Below are 21,732 nucleotides of genomic sequence, written 5' to 3'. Positions count from 1 at the left end.
ACATGAGATGTTATGAAACCTTTAATATTTGTACATAAGTCTACTTCATATCTTTTTTACACACACACCCCAACCCTACTTTATTTCTCATTGAAGCCTGTGGGGATGATGTAGGACTGGTTACTGCTTACCTTCTACTTATGAATACGAATGACTCTGCTAGTGAGACACACTACTGAATTTCAGCCTTTTGAGTCTTGTGACACCCTAGGCATGCCGTTGTGCTGACAACTGCTTATAGTTAGCCTTTGACCAACAGTTTGGATTAGGAAATAAAACGAATGGACATCTTGGGTCATTGTTGTGTGTATTCAAGTTGTTTCGGACTTCTGGCGACTCTAACTATTGGGAAGATTCTTTCAAAGAGGGTTTGCCACTGCCATCCTCTGAAATGGAGGTCACCCAGTGGGTTTCTGTGGGTGAGTGGGGATTCAAACCCTGCTCTCCAGAGTCATAGTCCAGCACTCAAACCACTACCACACTGGATTTCAGCTTGGTTCTTTATATCAAAAGCAGTCCTTTACTGAGATTGAGATGGAAACATCATACATCTCTGTTAGGGAAGGGGGAAGACCCCTCTGCACATCCTCAGAGGCCTTCTCACTGATTCCATATGTGCCCAATGAACATCAGCTATACAAAAAATAAACTTTAAAACATGGTAAAGAGATCTTGTAGCACTTTTGAGACTAAGTGAAAAAAGAATTTGGCAGCAGGAGCTTTCATAGACTTAAGTCTACTTCCTCAGATATATCTCATGCTGCCAACTTCTTTCTTTCAGTTAGTCTCAAAGGTGCTACAAAACACAATTTAAAAAAGATGTTGAGAAACTGGAGTATGTCCAAAGGAGGGAAACCAAAATGGTGAAGGGCCTAGAAACCATGTCCTATGAGGAATGACTTAGAGAGCTGGGGATGTTTAGCCTGGAGAAGAGAAGGTTAAGAGGTGATATGACAGCCCTGTATAAATACTTGAAGGGATGTCATATTGAGGAGGGAGCTAGCTTGTTTTCTGCTGCTCCAGAGAATAGGACCCAGAGCAATGGATGCAAGCTACAGGAAAAGAAATTTCACCTCGACATTAGGAGGAACCTCCTGACAGTAAGGGCTGTTCGACAGTGGAACAAACTCCATCGAAGTGTAGTGGAATCTCCTTCTTTAGAGGTTTTTAAACAGAGGCTGGATGGCCATCTGTTAGGGATGCTTTGATTTAGATTTCCTGCATGGCAGGAGGTTGGACTGGATGGCCCTTGCAGTCTCTTCCTACTCTATGCTTCTATGATTCTATCTCTCTACATACTGTTTCTACAGACTAACATGGCTATATCTTTGAGTTTAAAACAAAGGTAGGAAAACCTTTCCCTCTGCAAGTGTTTGGAGCTTCCACTCCAATCAGCTCAAGCTACTCTGGCTAGTAGTAAGGGATTATGGAAGTCATAGCGCAAACATTTGAAGGGCCAAATGTCCCCCCCCCCGTTCCTAATCTACAGCTTATTCCCACTGATTCAAATTTAGCCCTGGCCCAATCTCCTTCTGCAGCTCAAATGTAGTTCAACCCACTTACATGAGAGCCACCTTCTCGAGGTGATCCGGGTCCCAGGGACAGACTGCTGAGGATAGGTGAGTTTGAAGGGCTGCAGAGCTCCGGGAAAGGGTTTGGGATAGAGGGCAGGGATAAGGCACGTGGTTCCTCCTCCTCCTTCAGTTTTCTAAAGAAAAAAAGAACAATGGAAGGATCGTCAAGACTTTTAGTGCTGCATTCTAGGAAAGCAAATAGAATTACATGTTTGGGGGTAGTAAGCAAAACCAGTCCCCTTAGAAAGAAAGAAACCTTTGTCTAGTCCTGAGACCCACAGTTACGGAAGTCTGCAATTCTGCAATTAGAATCTTGCAATTTGAACAATGTATATAACACAAACAAGTTTCTCTTCCTTTTCTGATTTCTCACCCTTTGAACAACTTCATTTAGGTTTTACTACTCACAGTAAAGATAAAGAGCTAAGTAAGGAAACTAAATGCCCACCCTTAACCACTAGAAATCTGATAAGTTTATATGGTTTGGGAACAAAATTTTTGACATTAAACATAGAGTTTTGTTGGTGGGTTGGACTGTTGTTTTTTTAATCAGAGACAACTGTTGTTCTTGTTGTTCTTGTACTATCAGCAGCAGCAGCACCACCACAACCACCATCTCGCCTTTTTCCCAGTTCAAAACTTGAGGAGCTTTACAACAATTAAAAATAAACCTAAGTACACATTCATGGTATACAAAAGTTTAAAAGTAAATAAACTATCAAAAGATTAGAATTAAAAATGCTGAAAACAAATGTACTAAATAATCTGATATTAAAGGAACTGAAGAATTATATTCATCCATCTTTCTGGGTACTGCAATATCAGGAAGCGTTGCTCACACATTTTCAAACTTACTATTACAGGTATATGGACAAGGGATTCTTAAATTTAAAGAAATAGGAAAGCAGTTATTATCCAGAAGCTGAATTTTGTATCCACTGCCTTCATTTTCTTCTGCACTTTCCCAGAATCAGTGCTAGCTGCAACAGCCAAACTGATTTAAAATCAATTTGTCATATTCAGCTCCACCTCCCAGTCCTCTGAGTCTTTTATAAAAGCTCTGTATTTGCTTGTATTCTCAGCAACGCTTGGATTCAACAACCCTCCTGCACTCCATCTCACTGTAGCTCCAGCCTAAAGGGCAGTTGAGGGAGCTAATAATTAACCTCCAAGACTCTTTGCTTTTTCCTCCCAAGACCTTTTATACCCAGCAGTTAGTCTGCAGTCTGTCTGGCACAAAACTCCAAAAATTATACATATGCATATGAAACTTGAACAACTGCATGTCAACAGAGCTATAGAGACACCACATTGGGTGTGTGCCAAGGTTTGAAAGGTAGTGAGGAACTAAGTGGCAAACCATATAGGTGGCCTCAAGTGGTTTTCCACTGAAATACTAATTAGGTGTACTGCTTTACTTCAGGAACAAAACAAAAAAAATTGGGCATTTTCAAAGTATCCAAACTTGACCAACTCCAAATTCTACTATCTTATTTGGATTGTCTTTCCCCTCAAAAAATCTCAGATGCATGACCCAAATTGGAAGCCACCCAACTGACTGAATTTTCCTTGAACCTTCACATTTCTGGGATAGAGTTTAAAGACTAAATTCATTATACTAATCTGATTATCTGCTTCAGGCCTGTTCTAGCACCGCTTTGCTATCGTATCTGAATAGGACAATTATTTAACATTCTGTTAGTGACATGGAGGCTATGCCAACTGCCCCTAAGGGGCAGCCTGCAACCACCTTCATCTTCACCAGATTGGGCCTACGGCCTTTCTGTCCTGATGGCCTTTCCGCGTTGCAAAAAGGAACCACAAAAAGTGCCTCCTTTTTGAGCCCTGTGACTTTATGGCACTCCTTTGGTGATGTGTCATCTAAACGCAGCACCAGAGGCACACCATGATGCCGCACGCCGTGTGATGCGGCACGTGGCATTATGCCACCATGGGGAATGGAGTCAGGGCATGCTTTCTTACTTATGGCAACCCCAAGGCAAGCCTATCATGGGATTTTCTTGGCAAGATTTGTTCAGAGGAGATTGGCCATTGCCTTCCTGAGGCTAAGAGCATGGGACCTGCCCAGGTTCACGCAGTGGGTTTCATGGCCAAGCTGGGAACTGAACTCTGGTCTCCAGAGTTGCAGTCCAACACTGAAACCACTATGCTACACTGGCTCTAAGTTACACCTGTGTAAATCATTTGTTGGTCATTGGAGAGGTCAGGATTCTTCTCTGACCTTATGCAATGACCAGGGGATAGCTATTTGGAGGGGGGGGATTGCTGACAAAATGAGGGCATCGCCCTACAAAAAAGCACTCTGATCAATACTGAACTCTTCCTTCAGTCCCAAATTTCTAGCACTGCAGAGAGTGAGAACCTGAAAAACCATTCACAACTAGATGATATTTCTAATTATTGTGTTTGCATTGCTTTTGGTCACTGTGTGTGCCCCATTTCTTTGGATGTCTAACCTGTGTTTCTAAATGCTCAACCAAAGTTTTAAATTTCTGCAATGGTAGAAATAGAGAGACTGAAGGGGAGAAGAATTCTTATTTGATGAGAGCAATGCCGTCATTTTGCCTCCCTCTGTAGCTATACCCACAGCGAAAAAACATCTCCAATCACAACTTTTACCCACTGTAGCTTCCCCGCCAATATGGCCACTTAGTAGCAGGTGACAGAGACATGTCCCATTATGTTCCTATTCTGGACATCTGGGACTGACATCATCCTCCTGGACCTCTGAAAGAGCCTCAGGTGTCTGCATAGGATGTCTTGTCACTGTGAGTTCAGCTACAAGAACAAAGTTGAATATTTCTCCATCACCCCTGCTCCCCATTGGTCAGTAAATGGCCATGGAGGGATGCAGCAGGAAGGAGAGTTGGTGTAGTTCCTCATGTTGAACATTATATTATATCTCCTTCATGCAAAATCATAGCTGATGTGTTATCTAGAAACAGTGATTTACTGTGACCACTGTGACCACACAAAACACAGAATCTATTAAAGTCTTTGTAAGTAAAATTAGGAATAACATTTCATATGTTATGCACCTGAGGTGGGAAAGAAAACACATGGAAGTCACCTCCACTTGTTTTTTTTCCCTTCTCCTAGCTGACATTTGAACCATGTCTTGGTTAGTAGTTACTTTCTACAAGGAGAAATGTCAGGTCTCAATACTCCTCAAAGCTCTGTCTCTTGCTTTCTGGACATGCAGATTGTAATTCTTTAAATAATGGCTGAAATACACTCAGCTCATGCCCAGAGGCCCTCACTTCTGTATTCAAAGGGATGTCATAGTACCTTTGAGACTAATTGAAAAAAAGAAGTTGGTAGCATGAGCTTTTGTAGATTTGAGCCTACTTTTTCAGATGGATGCATCTAAGGAAGTCAGCTCAAATCTACAGAAACTCATGCTACCAACTGCTTTCTTTCAGTTAGTCTCAAAAGTGCTGCAAGATCCCTTTGCATACTGATTTTCCAGACTAACACAGCTATGTCTTTGACCTCTATCACTTCTGTATGGTTTCCCTTGTTTATGGGCCCAGTGCCCACATATAGTATGCTTCTGTTAACAAATTATGTGTTCTTTGGATTTGCTTCTTTAACAGAAAATCTAATAACAGCAAGAAATGACACGGAAAGAATAAGGATAGGTTCCTGCTCCAGAAGATCAGTTCAGAATATTTCAGCTAACTTTTTATCCAAAACTAACAATATACACGTGTGAAATGAGAAAGAAAAAAAACCAAGTCCAGAAACCCTTGCATAACTAAACAAAAACATTTGAAACTTTTAGAAATCATCCAAAGGCTTCTTTCCAAAAGTGAATCTAATCTAGGGATACTATTTTTCTTTCTACAGCATTGACTTTTCTTATGAAAAGTATTTTCTTATGAAAAATCAATTTTGAAATTTCCCTTCTGATGGGCAGATTTACAGATCTATGTTTTTCTTCTCTACGTTTTTTAAAATAAACTGAGAGTAGCTAATGAGACAGGCATATCTGCTTTCCTTTTTTCTCTGTTTTGCTATTCATACATGCTAAGTGAGGCATTCTGGAAGCAGCTGCTGTTGAAAGGAGGCACACACAGCTATAATGGAAATAAGCTTCTGAAGGAAAATTCATAGCTCAAATTAAATTGTCTATGTTCCCATTTCCAACAGGTATAATTTCTGCACAGATAATCCCTGAAGGTGGTGGTTGGAGTTTCCCACAATGCTTTGCTCCTCCTCCACATACCTATTGGCTTGGATGAACAGTGGCTGAGAACGTTTGACCACGTCACCCCCAGTCAGAAGATCGACTTGCTCGCCGTTGCAAACAGGGTTGCCATTTGAAAGGGTGTTGGTATGGCTAGATTCCAGATCATCCTCATAAACATTGTCCAAAGTGCTGTTGAAGTTGTTTTGAAGAGCTCCTAGGTCCATGTCATTATCTATAACAAAGGAAAAGAGAACAGTGACTATGTTAAATTTCTCCTCATTTTGTATTGGTGAAAAGAATCAAGGAAGTTGCCAAATGAGACCTTCTGCCTTTGGACCTTTTTGGAAATGTATTTGAAGAGTGTATATTTGTGTGTGTTCCTTGACAAAATGTTTGACTATTTGTTTTCACTGTTTTTAGTAGCTTGGCTGCTGCCACTTACCCTCACTGACAATATTAAGATTGCTGTAGCTTTGTGATATCATCCTGCTCTCTAAGTGAGCCAAAGCACTGGCCACTGAAATTCTTTGCAGTTTTGCTCAGGGAGCAGGGCTTTAACAATCCTCAGGCCTTGCTAAGGGACATACAGGATATAGTTACACTCTGGACACCAGGATCAACACCTGCTTCTCCTAACTATCTGCCAGGTCTTGTAGAATCTCTCAAGCTCAAAGAGCTTCTCCAGAACAATCTCATTCCAGATGTCTCTGGAACCTTCCCTTTGCTTGCAAGTTGCAAGCAACTTCAGCTGATTTAGCATCCCTTGGGTTTGGCTGGAAAAAGACAATGCCTTACTAAAGAGACATATGGACAAGGGCTATGCTGCTGGACATACTTTTGTTTATTCAAAAGAGATCTAGTAAAATGTTGCATGAAATGACATACTGCCATGGCACTTGCAACCCCATTTACTCACGGGGAAACGCAAGAATGAAGACAATGCTTAATGCTACTTCTAGGTTCTGGGGTTAGAGTTCAGATGCTATGCCCACGGTCTCTCCTTATTGTCATAATACCTTCACCTCTGCTGTTTCTGCTGCCCACCCAGAAAACTAGTACAGGAAGGAGTGAGGAGACAAAGCTTCAGGAAAAGCCACAGAAATAACCAGAGCTTAGGAAAGGTACCTTTTGGACTACAGCGTTCAAAATCCCCAAGCCATGGAAACTGCCCATGGTGGCTGGGGTATCCTGGGAGTTGTAGTTTCAAAACAGTAGTTCTTCAAGCTCTGTAAATTGCCATTGGCTTATACAAGCTGCCCGGTCCCTCTGGGCAATGGTCAGCATGGGCTCAGCAGAGGAACCACAACCCACTACTGCCTGTAAGAAACAAGCAGGGGACCGACCACACATTAATGGCTCCTCACCAGTAACAGCAGCAGATGGGCAAGTGGCAATGGCAAGTGATGGATGGGTGAATTAGCAGTGAAGGCATAAAGGAGCATTTTATGAGGGCTTGGGTCACATACTGGGGACCCAAGAGATGCCCATAGATGCCAATCTTTGATATTAGCTTACAGTGAGTTATTACTCTTCCTTTCCCTATCCCTTGACTAAATCCACTGAAGACAAATTGAATCAAGAAACTGGCATATTATGTAAGGTGGAGGCACAGTACAAGTAACAAAATAATTGGGCAGCCCTAACCTCTGGGCCAAAATTCTGCCCACCAGTGCATTAAGCAAACTTTAACTTGCTAATAAGTAACTCATTGTAGATACCAAAAGCACAAACCAACAAAAGCAAAAAATAAAGTTCATTTTAAACATACAACAACTAAAATGATTTAATAGGTGCTTAACTCCACTGATTAACAGCCAGCCCAAACAAGAAGCTCTGGGAAGTTTTTCTGGGAAGAAAAACTGCACCGGTACAAACTCTGGCAAGCCTCCAAGATGAAATCAAGTCTCTAAATTAATTTGGGCAGCTTTGGAGCAGCACAGTGAATGGTGGTGTGCTAGATAGCCACACAACCATATCACGAAGACTGCAAATAGTCACTGGTTTAAAAGCCTTGTGGCAAGGAAAACTATCTTCCAGACAACCAGATGCATGCACTCCACTATTTCACAGGTGAAAACTGGGACACATGTGGCGAAACATCAGACTATGGTCAAGATGGCAAAATGTTATTAATGAAGAACAAGCAGGTTAGGAGAGGCTACAGAACTTTGCTTTTGCCTAAGCCAACTGGGAAGGGCAATTTTCCTGCCCCTTTTTTCCTTTCTGCTCTGCGGAGTTAACTGAGCGCAAATTACTTTTGCACTTTGAACTGAACATGAATGGAAGTAAGGAGAGGATAGAAGAGGAAAGTGAGAGGACATCAAAGAAACTGGGACATTTTAATAACAGCTGAAAAAGTGGGATAAAAGAGGATTAATCAAGAATGCCTCTGACAAATGGGGCAGTTGGAGGGTATGCAGATCTATCTATAGGGTTACAGGAAAAGATCTGTTCTCTCTTCTGACATCACGAAGCAAGATCAGCTCTAGGATACTGGGGTCTTCTAATCAATGCCCCTCCCCAGACATCAAGCAATACATACAGAGAGTACCGTAGAATCAAATACAGTACCTAGAATATTCAAATGTTAAGGGAGATGAGAATCTCAGATTCACTGGCCATGCCACCTGGGGAGTTTGAGTTGTATTTAAAAAAAAAAAAGGTTCTGCTCAAAAGTATGCATTTTACATGAACTGTGTCAATGCTACAAAACTGGCAAAATGTGCAAGCATATTAAGGATGAGCACAAAGACCATGTGCCTCCTTGGTACAGTCTCTAATGCAAAACAGAACCCACCCAGACTGCCTCCTCTTTCTCTCAGACTTGAAGAGAAAACAGAATCTTCCTCTCAGTCGTCTTTATGCACAATGTACACTAAGCAAGAGATAAAATCCATGTTTGCTGTGCGCAATGGACTGTAATGCAAGCTTGTCTTTTGCACATAAATGTCACTATGCCTTATAAAGAACCATGCATATATTAGTATTACAAATGCAGTTGAGGGATAGAAGGGACAGAGAAGGGGGAGCACGGCATGAGAAGAGCAGGAAGAACCTGGAAATGTATAGAAAGAGAGCCATCAACCTTGTCCTGAAACCTTAATTAGAACACCACCTTTCAACAGGAGGAAAATCAAGGAGGTGAGATGTATGGCCCTGCAAGACATTTGAGGAGCACAATTCCCAACTTCTCTTGCTACAACATCTGGAGGCCCACACATTCCCCATCTATGAGTTGCACTCTGTACAGTCTACTCAACTCACATTCTCAACTTGACAGTATAATGCAAACCAAAATGAAGATCCACTGAGCATGCCTGCTTCTTAGAGAAGGCTAGGTATACTGTAGGACACATACAGCAGGGCTGGGCAACTACATATAGAGCAGGGCTGGCCAATTCCACCCTGACCCTCCAAAGGAATGCACGCACGCACGCACGCACGCGCACACACACACACACACACACACACACACACACCATGTCCCAATAACTTTGTTTTTCTCTGTAGTTTCCACTGAAGGAAAAGGAGAACAGAGGTATTTGGGGGTAGCAAAGGATTCTGAAACTTGTAGGTGGAGTAGGTAAGCATTTTTGCATGTTTTCACACGTTTATGGGGCCTCTGCACTATAGATGCAAGAAATGCTGGTCAAATCACTGATCAGCTACGAATTTCTATAATGGGATACAGGGACACACAGCCTTCCAGATGTAGTTGGACTGCAACTTCCAGCATCCCTTGCAAATGGCCATGCAAGCCAGGGCAGATACAACATCATCTAGCAGTGTCTGGAGGACCACAAGCTTCCCACCCTAGGTTTGTGATAATCCTGACCTAACCCTTCTGCTATCAGAGCGGGGGGAAACAGGGCACATTGTATTCTATCTGCTTTCTAATATGCTGCCTATGACCCACAGTCTTTGTACCATGCACATACTTGTAAATTCTGCCACATCTGTTCAGTAAATCAAATGGTTTTAAACTGATTAATTTAACAAATTAGCCTACAGTTCTATGTGCCCTTAATTGGAAATAAATTCCAGTGAACACAATGGGTCATATTTCTGTGTAGGTATGGATTAAATTGTGCTGTTAACTAAACCAAGCATGGGCAATTTGTGGCCTTCCAGTTGTTGTCAGGCTACAACTCCCATCACCCTTTGCCACTGACTATGTTGGCAAGGCTATTGGGAGCTGCAATCAAACAATATCTAGAAGGCCAGGCATTCCTCACTCCTACACTAAACACTGCAGACTTATTTTACATGGAGAATTTGAATTATCATGCAAAATGGCATTTAAAATAAACCAAGCTCAGAACTCTTACATGAAATGACTCACATTGTTACTCTAATGTTCTGATAATGCTTTAGTATCAAAGTTACTATTGTTTTTTTAGGGGAAGGGATACATAGTAAGACCATACTAATGCAATTTTTAAAAATTCTTATAAAGTCATTAAGAATAACTCAAATCCCCAAAACGATGCTTTCAGAATGTTTGGGAAGTGATGGATAATAGTACTCATTATATTTCACCTTACCCTATGTACTATTTTAACTTGAACATTAGAAACAGGGGGAAACTAATGTCCCTGCCTCCATTTGTGTCCCAAACAGCACATTACTTGTAACATACTATTTCAGAACTCTTGAACTACATGACAAACAGACACTACTTGAACACCTTCTAAAATAGATAGCAGATATCCATAAACTGACAAAAGGAAATGAGATTCAACCTAATGGGAGTCAAGATGCCACAGCTAACCTTGGAGCTTTGTGACCAGTTTGGATGAGACAGCCAGAGTGGTACTTTCTTGGACTGTATCTGCACTGCAGAAATAATGCAGTTTGACACTACTTCAATGGCCATGGCTCCATGCTATGTTTTGTGAGATATTTAGCCTTTTCTGTTAGCCTCTGGTGCCACAACAAACTACAAATCCTAGGATTCCACAAAAGACTCCGAGGAGCAATAAGCAGCTTTATGGCCAGGTTTATGGTCATGGCTACGTCTAGTCACTGAGCTCCTATATGATTCAGACAAAGACAGGTTTTCAAAGTTCAGCAAATCGTAAAAGATAAGTAAATCCAGTGCTAGCGTTTCCCCCACCTTTCCTTCTCTCAGTCCGCTACTAGTGACAACCTTATCACAACTGGACAAGGTGAGTCAGGGCTTTTCTCTGTGTCAAAGCAAGAATGATATCAAAGGTTGCCAAGTAGTCTAGGTGGCGTGGGAAGAAACATTACCAGAAATTCATGTCGCGGTTATGTCCTTCCCTGCAGGGTGCCAGTCATTTCTCAGTTCTGCAATGATATTGTAGTTATTTTGCTGGTATCTTCATCATGAGAAAGGGGCATATAGTCTGGGCTCTTAAAAATAATAAATATCCTGGTGATTAGTATAGCTTTAAGTCGCTTTTGCTATTCTTGGTGACTTAAGAGCTTTGCAAGACATCAAAAGCTCTTTCTAATTGTAAGGCATCTCCTCTAGGTTTGAATGGTATTGTGCTCATACACCTTTGAGCACTTTGCACTCTAGGAATGTAGTGTGATTGTGCTTTTTTTCCTTTATAAAGACACTTCATTCTGAACCTAATCCCGGATTCACTACTTGAATAATATATTTGCAAAATCATAAAATGCCAAGACCCTCACTAGCAAATCTGCAAAAGCAACCAGCCAACAAAATGTTAAGATATTTCAGACACATTGCAAGGCATTTTTTTTAAAAAAAAGTAACCAAAATGTGTCAAGTTATTTTTCTAAAAACAAAACAGATTGTAACCCCTAAAAATTATGGTTACCAGATTCTTGGGCCTGGCACTTCTCCAGTTCTCAGGGGGACAGGGCAGAACCTCAGGGTAAAAGCATACCTTTGAAAGGTACACATGAGGTACATCTATGTTCCTCATTTGTTATACCTGATGTCTTTTATTTGAACACAACTGTACAACTGCACTTGATGTTTAATGATATCAACTGTAGCTTGGATATCACCAGGACTAGTGTCCAGTGACATCACAAGGAATCTTTCCTAAATCTCATATTTTGACCCTGATATATCAGGGTCTGGGATAGTCCTGACCAGACAACCATAATAATAACAACACATTACAATCCAAATACTACAACAAGTAGTGGGAACAAAATACTTCCAAAAAGTAAGTTGCTGGGCACTACTGTCTGTGCTCAGCATGCCAAAACTAAATAAATTATATTTTCAGATGTAAAGACTGACATATCCTCAAGCCTTAGAACAGGTTAGGAAAGCAAAGAGGTATACATGTATGTATAGGAGTCAACAATACAATGAACATAATAAAGATTAATTCAATGCAAAAGCCAACGGAAATGAAAATTCAATGCAAAAGCCAAATGTGGAAAAGTTTTGGATGCCAGTGACCTTGCAGAAAAGTGTGTGTGTGGCATAACTGAGGGGCTGCTAGCAAGAAGGCATAATTTCATGCCCTTTCTGTGAAAACCTGGCCAGCATATAAGTATCCTGAGAAAGGGACCTTTGACAGATTTCTGAGATGGGCGGCAACGAGACCTAAAAGAGGAAGCAAACTTTAAAGTCTGTTAGGCCTAAACTGATTAAAGTTCAGTTTTGCAAACTGCAAAATTACCCCCGAATTATAACTGTGCATGGAATAATAATGACTATGGGGACACTTGTTTTAGCAGCTGGGCAAAGCCTGACCCACATCAGGATTTCTGTAGACAACCAAGTGAACCAATGCCACCAGAGGTTTTCTCTTGCTGCCTGGGGCTTGTTTTCCACCGGAAGGTGCTTATTGTTATTAACATCATTATTATTTATTTTACAGGCGCCAGGATCACTCAGTATTCAATTATGGCAGGGCTAGACCAGCCAGGCATGAATCACCAACTCACAATGCCGGTTGGACCTGGCTTATCAAAAATCACACACCTGCCTCTTAACAAGAGAAGTTGTGTTCTGTGTCAACAGAGTTGAATGGCAAAGAAACAAACATGCCTCTAAACTCTGGCTTCCTCTACCAATTATGTCCTGGCCTCAACCAGCCCCTTTTCTGTGGGATGGAGAAGCTTGCCTGGCGGACTCTCCCATGTGCTTCTTCCACCTCCATCAAAACAAAGTAGTGACTCAGAATGTGGGCTGGTGACTCAGAGCCAACATCCCGCCCTTCCTACTGGCTCAAGCATGTTCGAGCCTTTGCATACTTACACTCATCCAGGTGTGCAGCTATGGAGGTGGAGGCAAAAATGAGCGTTTTGTTCCTCCAATAAGAATTTTGCCCTTCAAAACGAAGTTTTCCTTGTGTCTCCAAATTTCTAGCTTTGCAAAAAGTGAGACACTGAAAATCATTCACACAATGAACTTTTCTCGTATTTACTCTGTTTGCATTCCCTTAGTCACTCTGTCTGCTCCTTTTCTTTGGATGCCTAAACTGTATTTCTAAATACTCAATTGAGTTTTAAGTTACTGCAGTTCTAGGAATTCTCATATCTCATTCAGGGTCAATGCCCTCATTTTGCCCCAGCTACACCTCATTCCCCACACTACCTGGGTCCTTTACCCTTTTGAAGTCTGTACAAGCTCTAGAAGAAATAAGATGCTACGTCTCTGGAGTAGTCAGTGCCTGCATGAGGCAACTGATTTAATCCACTCGTCTGGTCAAGAAAACACCAGTCCTAGCTGGCCAGCTATTGAAGCCTCTACTGAAAGGATTCACCATTCTCAAGAAGACCTATTTGAGCAGAAGAATGTAAGAAGGATCTTTCTAGTCCTACACCAGATGGAGTTGACATTTTACTTTAGGGACAGGACTAGAAATAACAGGGGGTAATGCACTTTAGTTAAACATTCAAACTCCTAATAGTAAAAGCTATTTGATATTGGGACAGGCTGCCTTGGGAAGTGGTGGGCTGTTACTGCAGGGAGTATGTAAGGTTGGCTGGTCACCTGGAACCTGGAACTTTTCTGGAACATGGCCACATAGCCTGAAAAACCCACAAAAAACTATGGATGCCGGCCATGAAAGCCTTCGACTTTATGTTAGATTATATTTTGCTGCTTTTGATTTTAGATTGTATGCCGCAGGCAGGTTTTTATCTGTATTTTGGTATGACTTTGTAAAGCGCTATGTAAAATGTACAGCACTATATAAATAAACTTTTAATAATAATAATAATCCCCCACCCTGCCTGGCCATGAGATTCATGCTTGCTGGAGGATTCTGAGAGTCATACGCCAGCATCCTCTATGGCTTGGCATAGCATGGTATTTCCATATGCAGAACTACACTGCAACTGGCCATTCATTAATCCATAGACCAGGGGTTCACAACGTTTTTGACTTTCAGAGTGCTTATTTCTATGGTAGAGTACCTAAAAGGCCTGCCCTATGTCTTACAAGTTAATGGTGTATAGGAGTATATTTAACAATATATTCTTATTCTTTAATATCATTCAATTTTTATTTCTTTCATTTTCCTGGACTGGCCACAGAGCACCTGGGAAGTGTATGTAGAGCCCTAAGGGCTCCTTGGAGCACAGGTTGGAAACTCCTGACCTAGACTAACTGTAGATCACTGCAGCTCCCACCCCTGGCCATTCCATGCCCGACATGTTCCCATAGCCAGACACAAAAGGTTTACATTAGTGAATGATATAATCATAAGTGAATGATATAATCATTTTGTGTTTGGCTACAGGGACATAGCCAATCAGTTCTATGATCATCCCCATCCTACGATGACATTGAAGAGTGAGAAGCAAGCAAGATACCCACAAATGCACCAGATTTTTAAAAAAGTCTCTCTTCAGGAAGGAATTAAAAAAAAATTGGAAAAAGGGAAGCAAAAATCTAAAACACCCTGTAAGTGGCAAAATATTGTTTTTGGCAAAATATTGTGAAGATCTTGGACAAAGAAGAGATATGTACAACAATAAAACCCATAATTTCCTGACATATTTGGCCTGTCTAGATGAGCCCCTTGTGGCAGATAGGCAAGAATTCACTTTCCAGAGATGGGCAGGTGTAGTTAAAATCACAAAATACTGCAGATGTAGGATGTGCTCATTTTTCACACCATCAGTATATGGAACAATGTTCCATGTAGTGTTCATAATCATATTTAGAGAAGAAGGGCTGTCTTGCATGGAGGAAATTTGAATTTTCTCATTGATAAAACTTTACAGTTTGAGCACTAGCAAAATAATATTCCTGCATTGTTGTAAAACAATGGCTGATCTCCACAACCTAGCTCATCTTTAGGTTTGCTAATCATTAATGGTAGTGAAGAAGAAGAGAAAAAGACACCATGCATGATTATATCTATTACTTGGATATTCTTAGCTAAATGTGTGAACTGTCACCATTAAAATATTTTGCTTTTATTACACAAGGGCAGATATGAAAAAGGCCAATAATTTATACAGCTAATTCACACAGTCATCCTTTTGAGCCTTAATATTTAATGGGTAAATGCTGGCTCCAAATGAGTTTGATTATGTTTAGCTATGAAAAATTTTCTGCATTTTGCCATTGGAGATTTTTTGTGAATATTTCATTTGCAGAAAAAACACTGTAATTGGACAAAACACAGTGCTTTTGCATAGATGAATGTTCACAGACGAGTTTCCAAGTGGAAAGATCATATAAAAATGCTCAGGAATGCTTGTAATCTCTTCCAGCAGGGGAAAAGTTTTTGGAAGTTTTCATTCCTCTGCAACAGAAATAAGTGAAGATTCAGAGCCTTATCGTATGGAGAAAACAAAGTGGAAACCGAACTGGAGAGTAGCGTTTTTCCCTGTGCATTACTGCATGATGTTGTAGCACTTCAGTTCTCTTCCCACTGCATCTTTTGTCAAACTGATTTTTCCAGCTAGAAAAAAAGGAACATTTTGACTACCAACTCCTGTGGGAAGAGAGAACTGAAGTGCTAGAACGCCATGAGGTAAGGCACGGAGAAAGCTGCTACTCTTCCAACTCAACTCTCTTTTTGCTGTGTTTTCTTGTACAACAACGCTCTTAAATTCCTACATAAAGATCCAAGCAAGATTACTGATGTGCGGCCCAAGCTTGCAGGCATTGTATAAGGAAAGCTAATGCTCAAAAATGGGCTGAGGCTGGCTAGGCAACCAAGGAGCACCAAAAAGGAGATTTCCGTACACATTTGAGACAAGAGAATGGCCAAGGAGACACTGGGGCCATTGTTCAATAAGAATGGTAAAATGCTAACAGATATGCCTATTTTGCCTATTTTGCTTCAGTTTTTCCCCAAAAAAGAGAACTGTGTACTTTGATGCAGCAGCAGAAACCTTGGCAAGAGATCTAGATTGTAAATCAAAACTGATAGGGAATTAGTCAGGAATCACCTAACTAATCTAAATCACTTAGCTAGCTTCTGGCGTCTTGAGATTTTGTTGCACAATGGCAACGTATGTCGTGATCACTGGGTGACCTAAATCACTGCTTTTATTATTATTTTTTTAAAAAGCAGATGGTAATATCAAAGACAAAGGACAAAGAAATCTAAGCTTTTCAGGAAGTTGAACTGTATGCCTAATATCCACATATTCAAATGGTTGTCCAGAAGTAAGCTGCCGCATCCTGCCTTACAGGTTCGGATAATGCATTTTGCTGGCTTTCTCCCCAGCAAGCCCATTTCTATGAGCTTGGAGAATATCCACCCACAGAGCAGGTTGTCCAATGCAGAAGAAGAAGAAAAGTGGGGGGGGGGGGGGGGAGAAACACCAGGGAAGGGGAAAGAGTTTAAAAAGAGAGAAAGGGGAGGGGAGAAAACAGATAGGCAGACCAAAAGATGGACAAATTTGGGTTTTTAAAAAAATGAGTCTGAAAGTTCACTTTGAGACTAAAGGCGGGTTCCAGAACTGAAAAGGTTGACAATGACGGCAGCAGAACATATAGATGGAGCCGGCTGAAATGAATACACAACAAATAAATCTCCCCTGCTCACCACACACATGGTCAACACACCTCAGGGCCCATACGCCTCCTCGCTTCCGGTCAAACCAGTTCTGCATCAAGAAGATCTCCCAGGTTGGGTTCTTGAATAGCCTCTCCCTTGTAAACACCTAATCGGCCTGGTATCTGGGACACAGTAAGGAAGGATGGCTCATTTTGGAAGTCAGGAAGAAGGAGCTGGAGAGGTTGAGAAGGGTGGGGTGGGATGAGGAGGGACTGGTGATAGGTATGGGGATGGAAACAACTGTTGGCAAACAGAGGAGGAAATTGCCATATGAGGGTTAGAGGCTGGCTTGCTCCAACAAAAGCACAATGATTACAGAAATGAAACAAACGAAATCCCAGCAAAACAGCAGATGACAAAATGATCCTATTTTGGTGGGATTCTAAGACTTTTCATGCAGGGAAATACTGTATATACTCATGTATAAGTCTAGAAATTTAGGTTAAAAATTGACCCAAAAAACCTGAGTAGACTTATCCATGGGTCAATGTAAGTGTTGTATTTTAACACACACACACACACACACAGTGAAAGACAAGAGTTTAATCTGCCCACGAAGCACTGACCTCTTCTACTCTCTCAGCCATCCAGCTTTTAGTATGTGCACAAATAGTTATGTCTGATGGAATTTTGTAAGTTCTTTGGCATTGTTTTCCTTTATTTCATCCTTTACACCCTTCATTATGTACGCCTACGTTTTACCTTCGACTTATCCACAGGTCATATCGAAATCCAGAATTATGGCCCCAAAACTTGTCCTTGACTTATATATGAAGTCGACTTATAGTTGAGTATATACAGTATTTCCATTGATGGGACTGTAAAACCCCACATTTTCCCCCTCCAGTCTTCAGCAAAGTGGAAAGGGGTACCCACATCCCTAATTTTGGATTTGTAGACACAAACATGCTTTTTTACTCCAACTGCAGAAATCGTTTTTGCACAAACAATGGTATCTGCTGTCTTGCCCCATGGTCTTTTAGTAAATAGAAGCACTGGGATGGGTCCTTTACATCTTTTTGCTCAATAAGCCTATCCTTCTGTGCTCTGTGTGTGTCTGTGCATGCACATACATGTGCATGCATTTTGTTTCACAAAGGGGGGGAAGCTAGCTTTTGCCCAGAGATTTCTTCAGCAAACTGTAGAAACCCTGATCCTCTTTCAAAAAAAAAAAAATGTCCCTCTGACTCACTCTAATGTAGGAAGTGAAAAATCTTGTGGGAATTATCTATTTCTCAAAAGGATGTCTTGGCGTGTTGAGACACACAATTTTGTTGAGAAAGAAAATTTTGCAAATACTCTTTCAATTCCAACGCCCCCGAAATAGTTATTTTGATCTTTAGGGTTGGTTTTCATCCCCCATGAAACATCCCCCAAAACCGAAGCAAATACTTCTGCCCAACTTTAAAGACATAAGGAGAAAGATGGTAAGGACTGAGGAAAAAAGACATGTTTGGCATACAAAAAGTCTCTAGCTTATTCCCACAGATCTTAGTTGAAGGACCTCAGGCAGCAGAACTGGGAGGAACATCGTCCTGTGTGTTTGGAAACTGCTGTCACCCCATATTGAACATAGCCTCTCCCACCTTTTGTCTGAGATTCTCTGTTATAAAAGCTGAAGGCCAAGTGAACCAAGCTATGTAAGGAACAGTCTTGAACACAAGGGTGTTAAGACAGTTTTTGCCCCTAGACTGGGAGTGAGTTGGGCGAGTGATGCAAATAAATTTGTTTGTCTTTTGTCTTTGGCCAACTGCCTTTCAGGCGGCTTCTTTTATGGTTGAGGGAGTTTCGGTCACAAGGTCATACCACAAATACCTGAGACGAGATGAGTGGAAAAGGATGAGATCTGGGCTTTAAAAAAAAACATACCCTCCAACTGTTCTATCTGGCAAGGACAGTCACAATTAACCCTATCCCACCTCACTTTTTCAGATGCTTTTGCAGTGCACTAGTTCCGATCTCCTCCTTCCACTTTCCCCCTTTGTCCTCAGCTTACTTCAGTTGCTGCAAATTGAGTTCAAAGTGCAAAAGTAGTTTGTCCTCAATTAACTCAGTACAGGGAAGAAGAAGAGATGCATTTTGGTCTTCACATGCAAGCTGATTGAAAAGTCCAGATTTTGTTCCTGTTGTTTCCAACCTTATACTGAGTTTTAAAATAAACTGATCTGGGGAGCTGATATAAGTCTCTGATGGTAGCAGGAACTGACAGCAAATATTCTGGGATAAACAAAGCATGTATGGATTTCCAAAATAAAATTGGAAAAAACAAGAACCCAATTTGGGACTTTGCGACCTTTATAATCGAACTGGATGTGCCCTCAGGCAAAAGCAAATTGCTGCGGTCTCTCCTAGCTTGTGTTCTTCCTCATTACTACCTTTTGCCATCTTAACCACACTCCGATGTAGCTTCTCTGCATGTGTCCCAGTTTTCATCTGTGAAATGATGGAGGGTATGAAAAATGCTCAGCCTCCACCAATATAATCATTACCACTATGTCTAATTGTCCCGATTTGCCCAGGACTGTCCTGGTAATCTGCCAATGCTACACCAGTGTTTCTTTAAAAATAATAAATGAATGAATGAATGAATGAATGATTAAATAAATATATAACAGAGGGATGTCTGATAACACATTGCCAGTGAGAGTTACTGAAGTGGCATATTTTCAGCCTACTCTCCAAGATACATGAAACAAACTGTACATTATAAACCAAATGTCACCCTGATGATACTTTAGTAACTTGCAAAACTGCTTTGGAGAGGGATGGAATGCAGGTGAGAACGAGCACCTGAACCCTTTTCTCATCCTAAGCTGCCACCCAAAAGCAGTATTTTAATTTCAATCCTTCCAATCTCTTGGTGTTTCAAAAACATCAAGGCAGACACATTTTCAGAGTTCCTTCTAATTCCGATGTGTCTGGCTTTCCCTTCTGCATCCCAAGCATGGCTGCCAATTTATTTATTTTTTAATTCCATATCCAGGAAATCCAATTTTGTATATTCCAGAACATATATGCAAATGTCCTTTTGCACACATTTGCTTGATTCCTTTGGCCCACACACATAGATGTGAGCAAAAGAGAGGCCAAGACACAGTGGGTTTTGTTGCTGTAGGTTAACAAATTCCCACACTGGCTCCTTGCCCTGGTTTATGAGGCAAAGAAGTTCAAGAGCTCTCACTTCTGTGCTCACAAAACAACCCCCACTGAGTGAGAGCAGAGATAAAGCCAAGCGGGGAGTTAACAGGGCCTGAGTGCAAAGGCACCTTCAACTTGGAAGATGGGCAGAGAGCCAAACAAGACAGGAGTAATAACTGTCTTTTGGGGCTAAGGTACCCTTCATACTATACATCAATAGTGCAGTGATTTAGAGAGACGCATTTACAACTCTTAGCGAGAGCTCTAGTACTTCGCCAAACTGCAAACCCCACAGGATACTGCCATGGCAATTAAGGTGGAATGATCGTGCTATAATTTGTCCAAAACACATTGCAGAAATAATTCAGTTTGGTGCAGCTTTAACTGCCCTGGTTCAGTGCTAGGGAATCCTGGGAATTGTAGATTGTCATGGCACCAGAGCTCTCTGACAGAGAAAGCTAAATAACACACAAAACTATAACTCCCAGAATTCCCTAGCATCAAGCCAAGGCAGTTAAAGCGGTGTCAAACTGGATTATTTCTGTAGCGTGTTTTGGGCCATTGTGTAGTGTGAAAGGGTCCTAAAACCTTGTCTTGGGATGATGTGATGATGGTGGTGGTGGTAGTGGTGATGTACAACCCTGTGATTTCTACAAAATTGGGGATCAAGACAGCTTACAAATTAAAATATTATCACCACAGGAAGCAAAGTGCCCCAAATCCATGCATAAATGGAGTTTTAATCCCAGGAAAATCCCATAAAACCAGGATTGTTTTCACATACATTAGGCTCATTGAGCATTAACGCAACATTAACCCATGCAGAAAGTGGGCAAAACTGCACCACTTTTTACTATTGGAATTTTCCCGAAAGTAAAAAAGCGGCACAATTTTGCAACTTTCTGCCTGGGTTAATGTCACGTTGATACTCAATGTGTGTGACGTCATCTGAAAACAATCCTGCTTTTGAAAGATTTTCCCATATTTAAACCCCATTTTTGCATGGGATTTTGATGCTTCCATCCCATGTGATAAACTCTAGTTAAAACAAACAAACGATTAGTATTGAACAGTTAAAATGATAAAAAGTTTGCTTTTTTTTAAAAGTAGAATTAAAACGAATAATTTCAGTTCCGAATAATTTATTACAGCACATGGCCAGCACAAAATAATAAAATGTTTACAGAAATTACATTACATTGAATTAAAACAGTACAGCGTCACAAATCCATTCACTGGCTACATGAACAGGGTGACCAGACATCCTCTTTATCCAGGACATGTCCTACATTTCAGCATCCTGTGCAGGAAGAATTCCAAAACGTTCTCCATTTTGAGCGTGACTAAGTAGCATGAATTTATATTTGTATTAGTGTTTTTAGCTTTTATTTCGTAATGTCTTACATGGGGGGGGGGGAATATATTACGTTTTGCTGTGCCTTGTCTTCCTTTGCAGTTATGACATCTGGTCATCCTGTGCATGAACCAAGTCAAGTAAAATTTCTGGTGCTCTAAAGAGTTACTTTGGGGTGGAGGATAACTACCCCTAGAATCCCAGGCAGCATTTGTGGAGGTGTATTCAAACAGACAAGACCTTTTCAAACTCTGTTCACAGGGTTAGATTTTGAAATGAGCAAAGGCCAGCAGCACTGATTTCCCTCACAAATTCACTTGCATGAATCACAACCTAACGAAGGCCCTCTCCAAGTGAGTAGCCCCAGAGGCACTGGAAGAGTCCTTCATCTATGGAACAATCCAGGCGCTCATTTCATTGACTTCTTCTCACTTGCCTCTGATCATAGGCAACCGGCATTGGCCCCTTATC

General features: G+C 41.1%; 1 protein-coding gene across 6 annotated transcripts in view; it reads right to left on the bottom strand.

Annotated features, from left to right (window-relative positions):
* The window catches only part of GRB7 (growth factor receptor bound protein 7), a 95,980-nt gene that overhangs the window by 28,676 nt on the left and 45,572 nt on the right, over window positions 1-21,732 (bottom strand). For 5 of the 6 annotated variants that reach the window (XM_042477235.1, XM_042477234.1, XM_042477231.1 and 2 more), the window contains exons 2-3: window positions 5,824-6,019; window positions 1,564-1,708 (exon numbers count right to left, since the gene is read on the bottom strand). In XM_042477235.1, coding sequence (XP_042333169.1) covers window positions 1,564-1,708; window positions 5,824-6,011 — 333 coding nt within the window. In that variant the 5' untranslated portion in view covers window positions 6,012-6,019. Of the gene's footprint in view, window positions 1-1,563; window positions 1,709-5,823; window positions 6,020-16,777; window positions 16,801-21,732 lie in introns of those variants that run through there. The other variant, XM_042477236.1, reaches the window with a different exon arrangement.

The sequence above is a fragment of the Sceloporus undulatus genome, chromosome 6 (assembly GCF_019175285.1).
Source record: "Sceloporus undulatus isolate JIND9_A2432 ecotype Alabama chromosome 6, SceUnd_v1.1, whole genome shotgun sequence".
In the NCBI taxonomy this organism is placed as follows: domain Eukaryota; kingdom Metazoa; phylum Chordata; class Lepidosauria; order Squamata; family Phrynosomatidae; genus Sceloporus; species Sceloporus undulatus.
The sequence above is the reverse complement of the archived record's forward strand: the minus strand, read 5'-3'. Positions and strand labels throughout refer to the sequence as shown.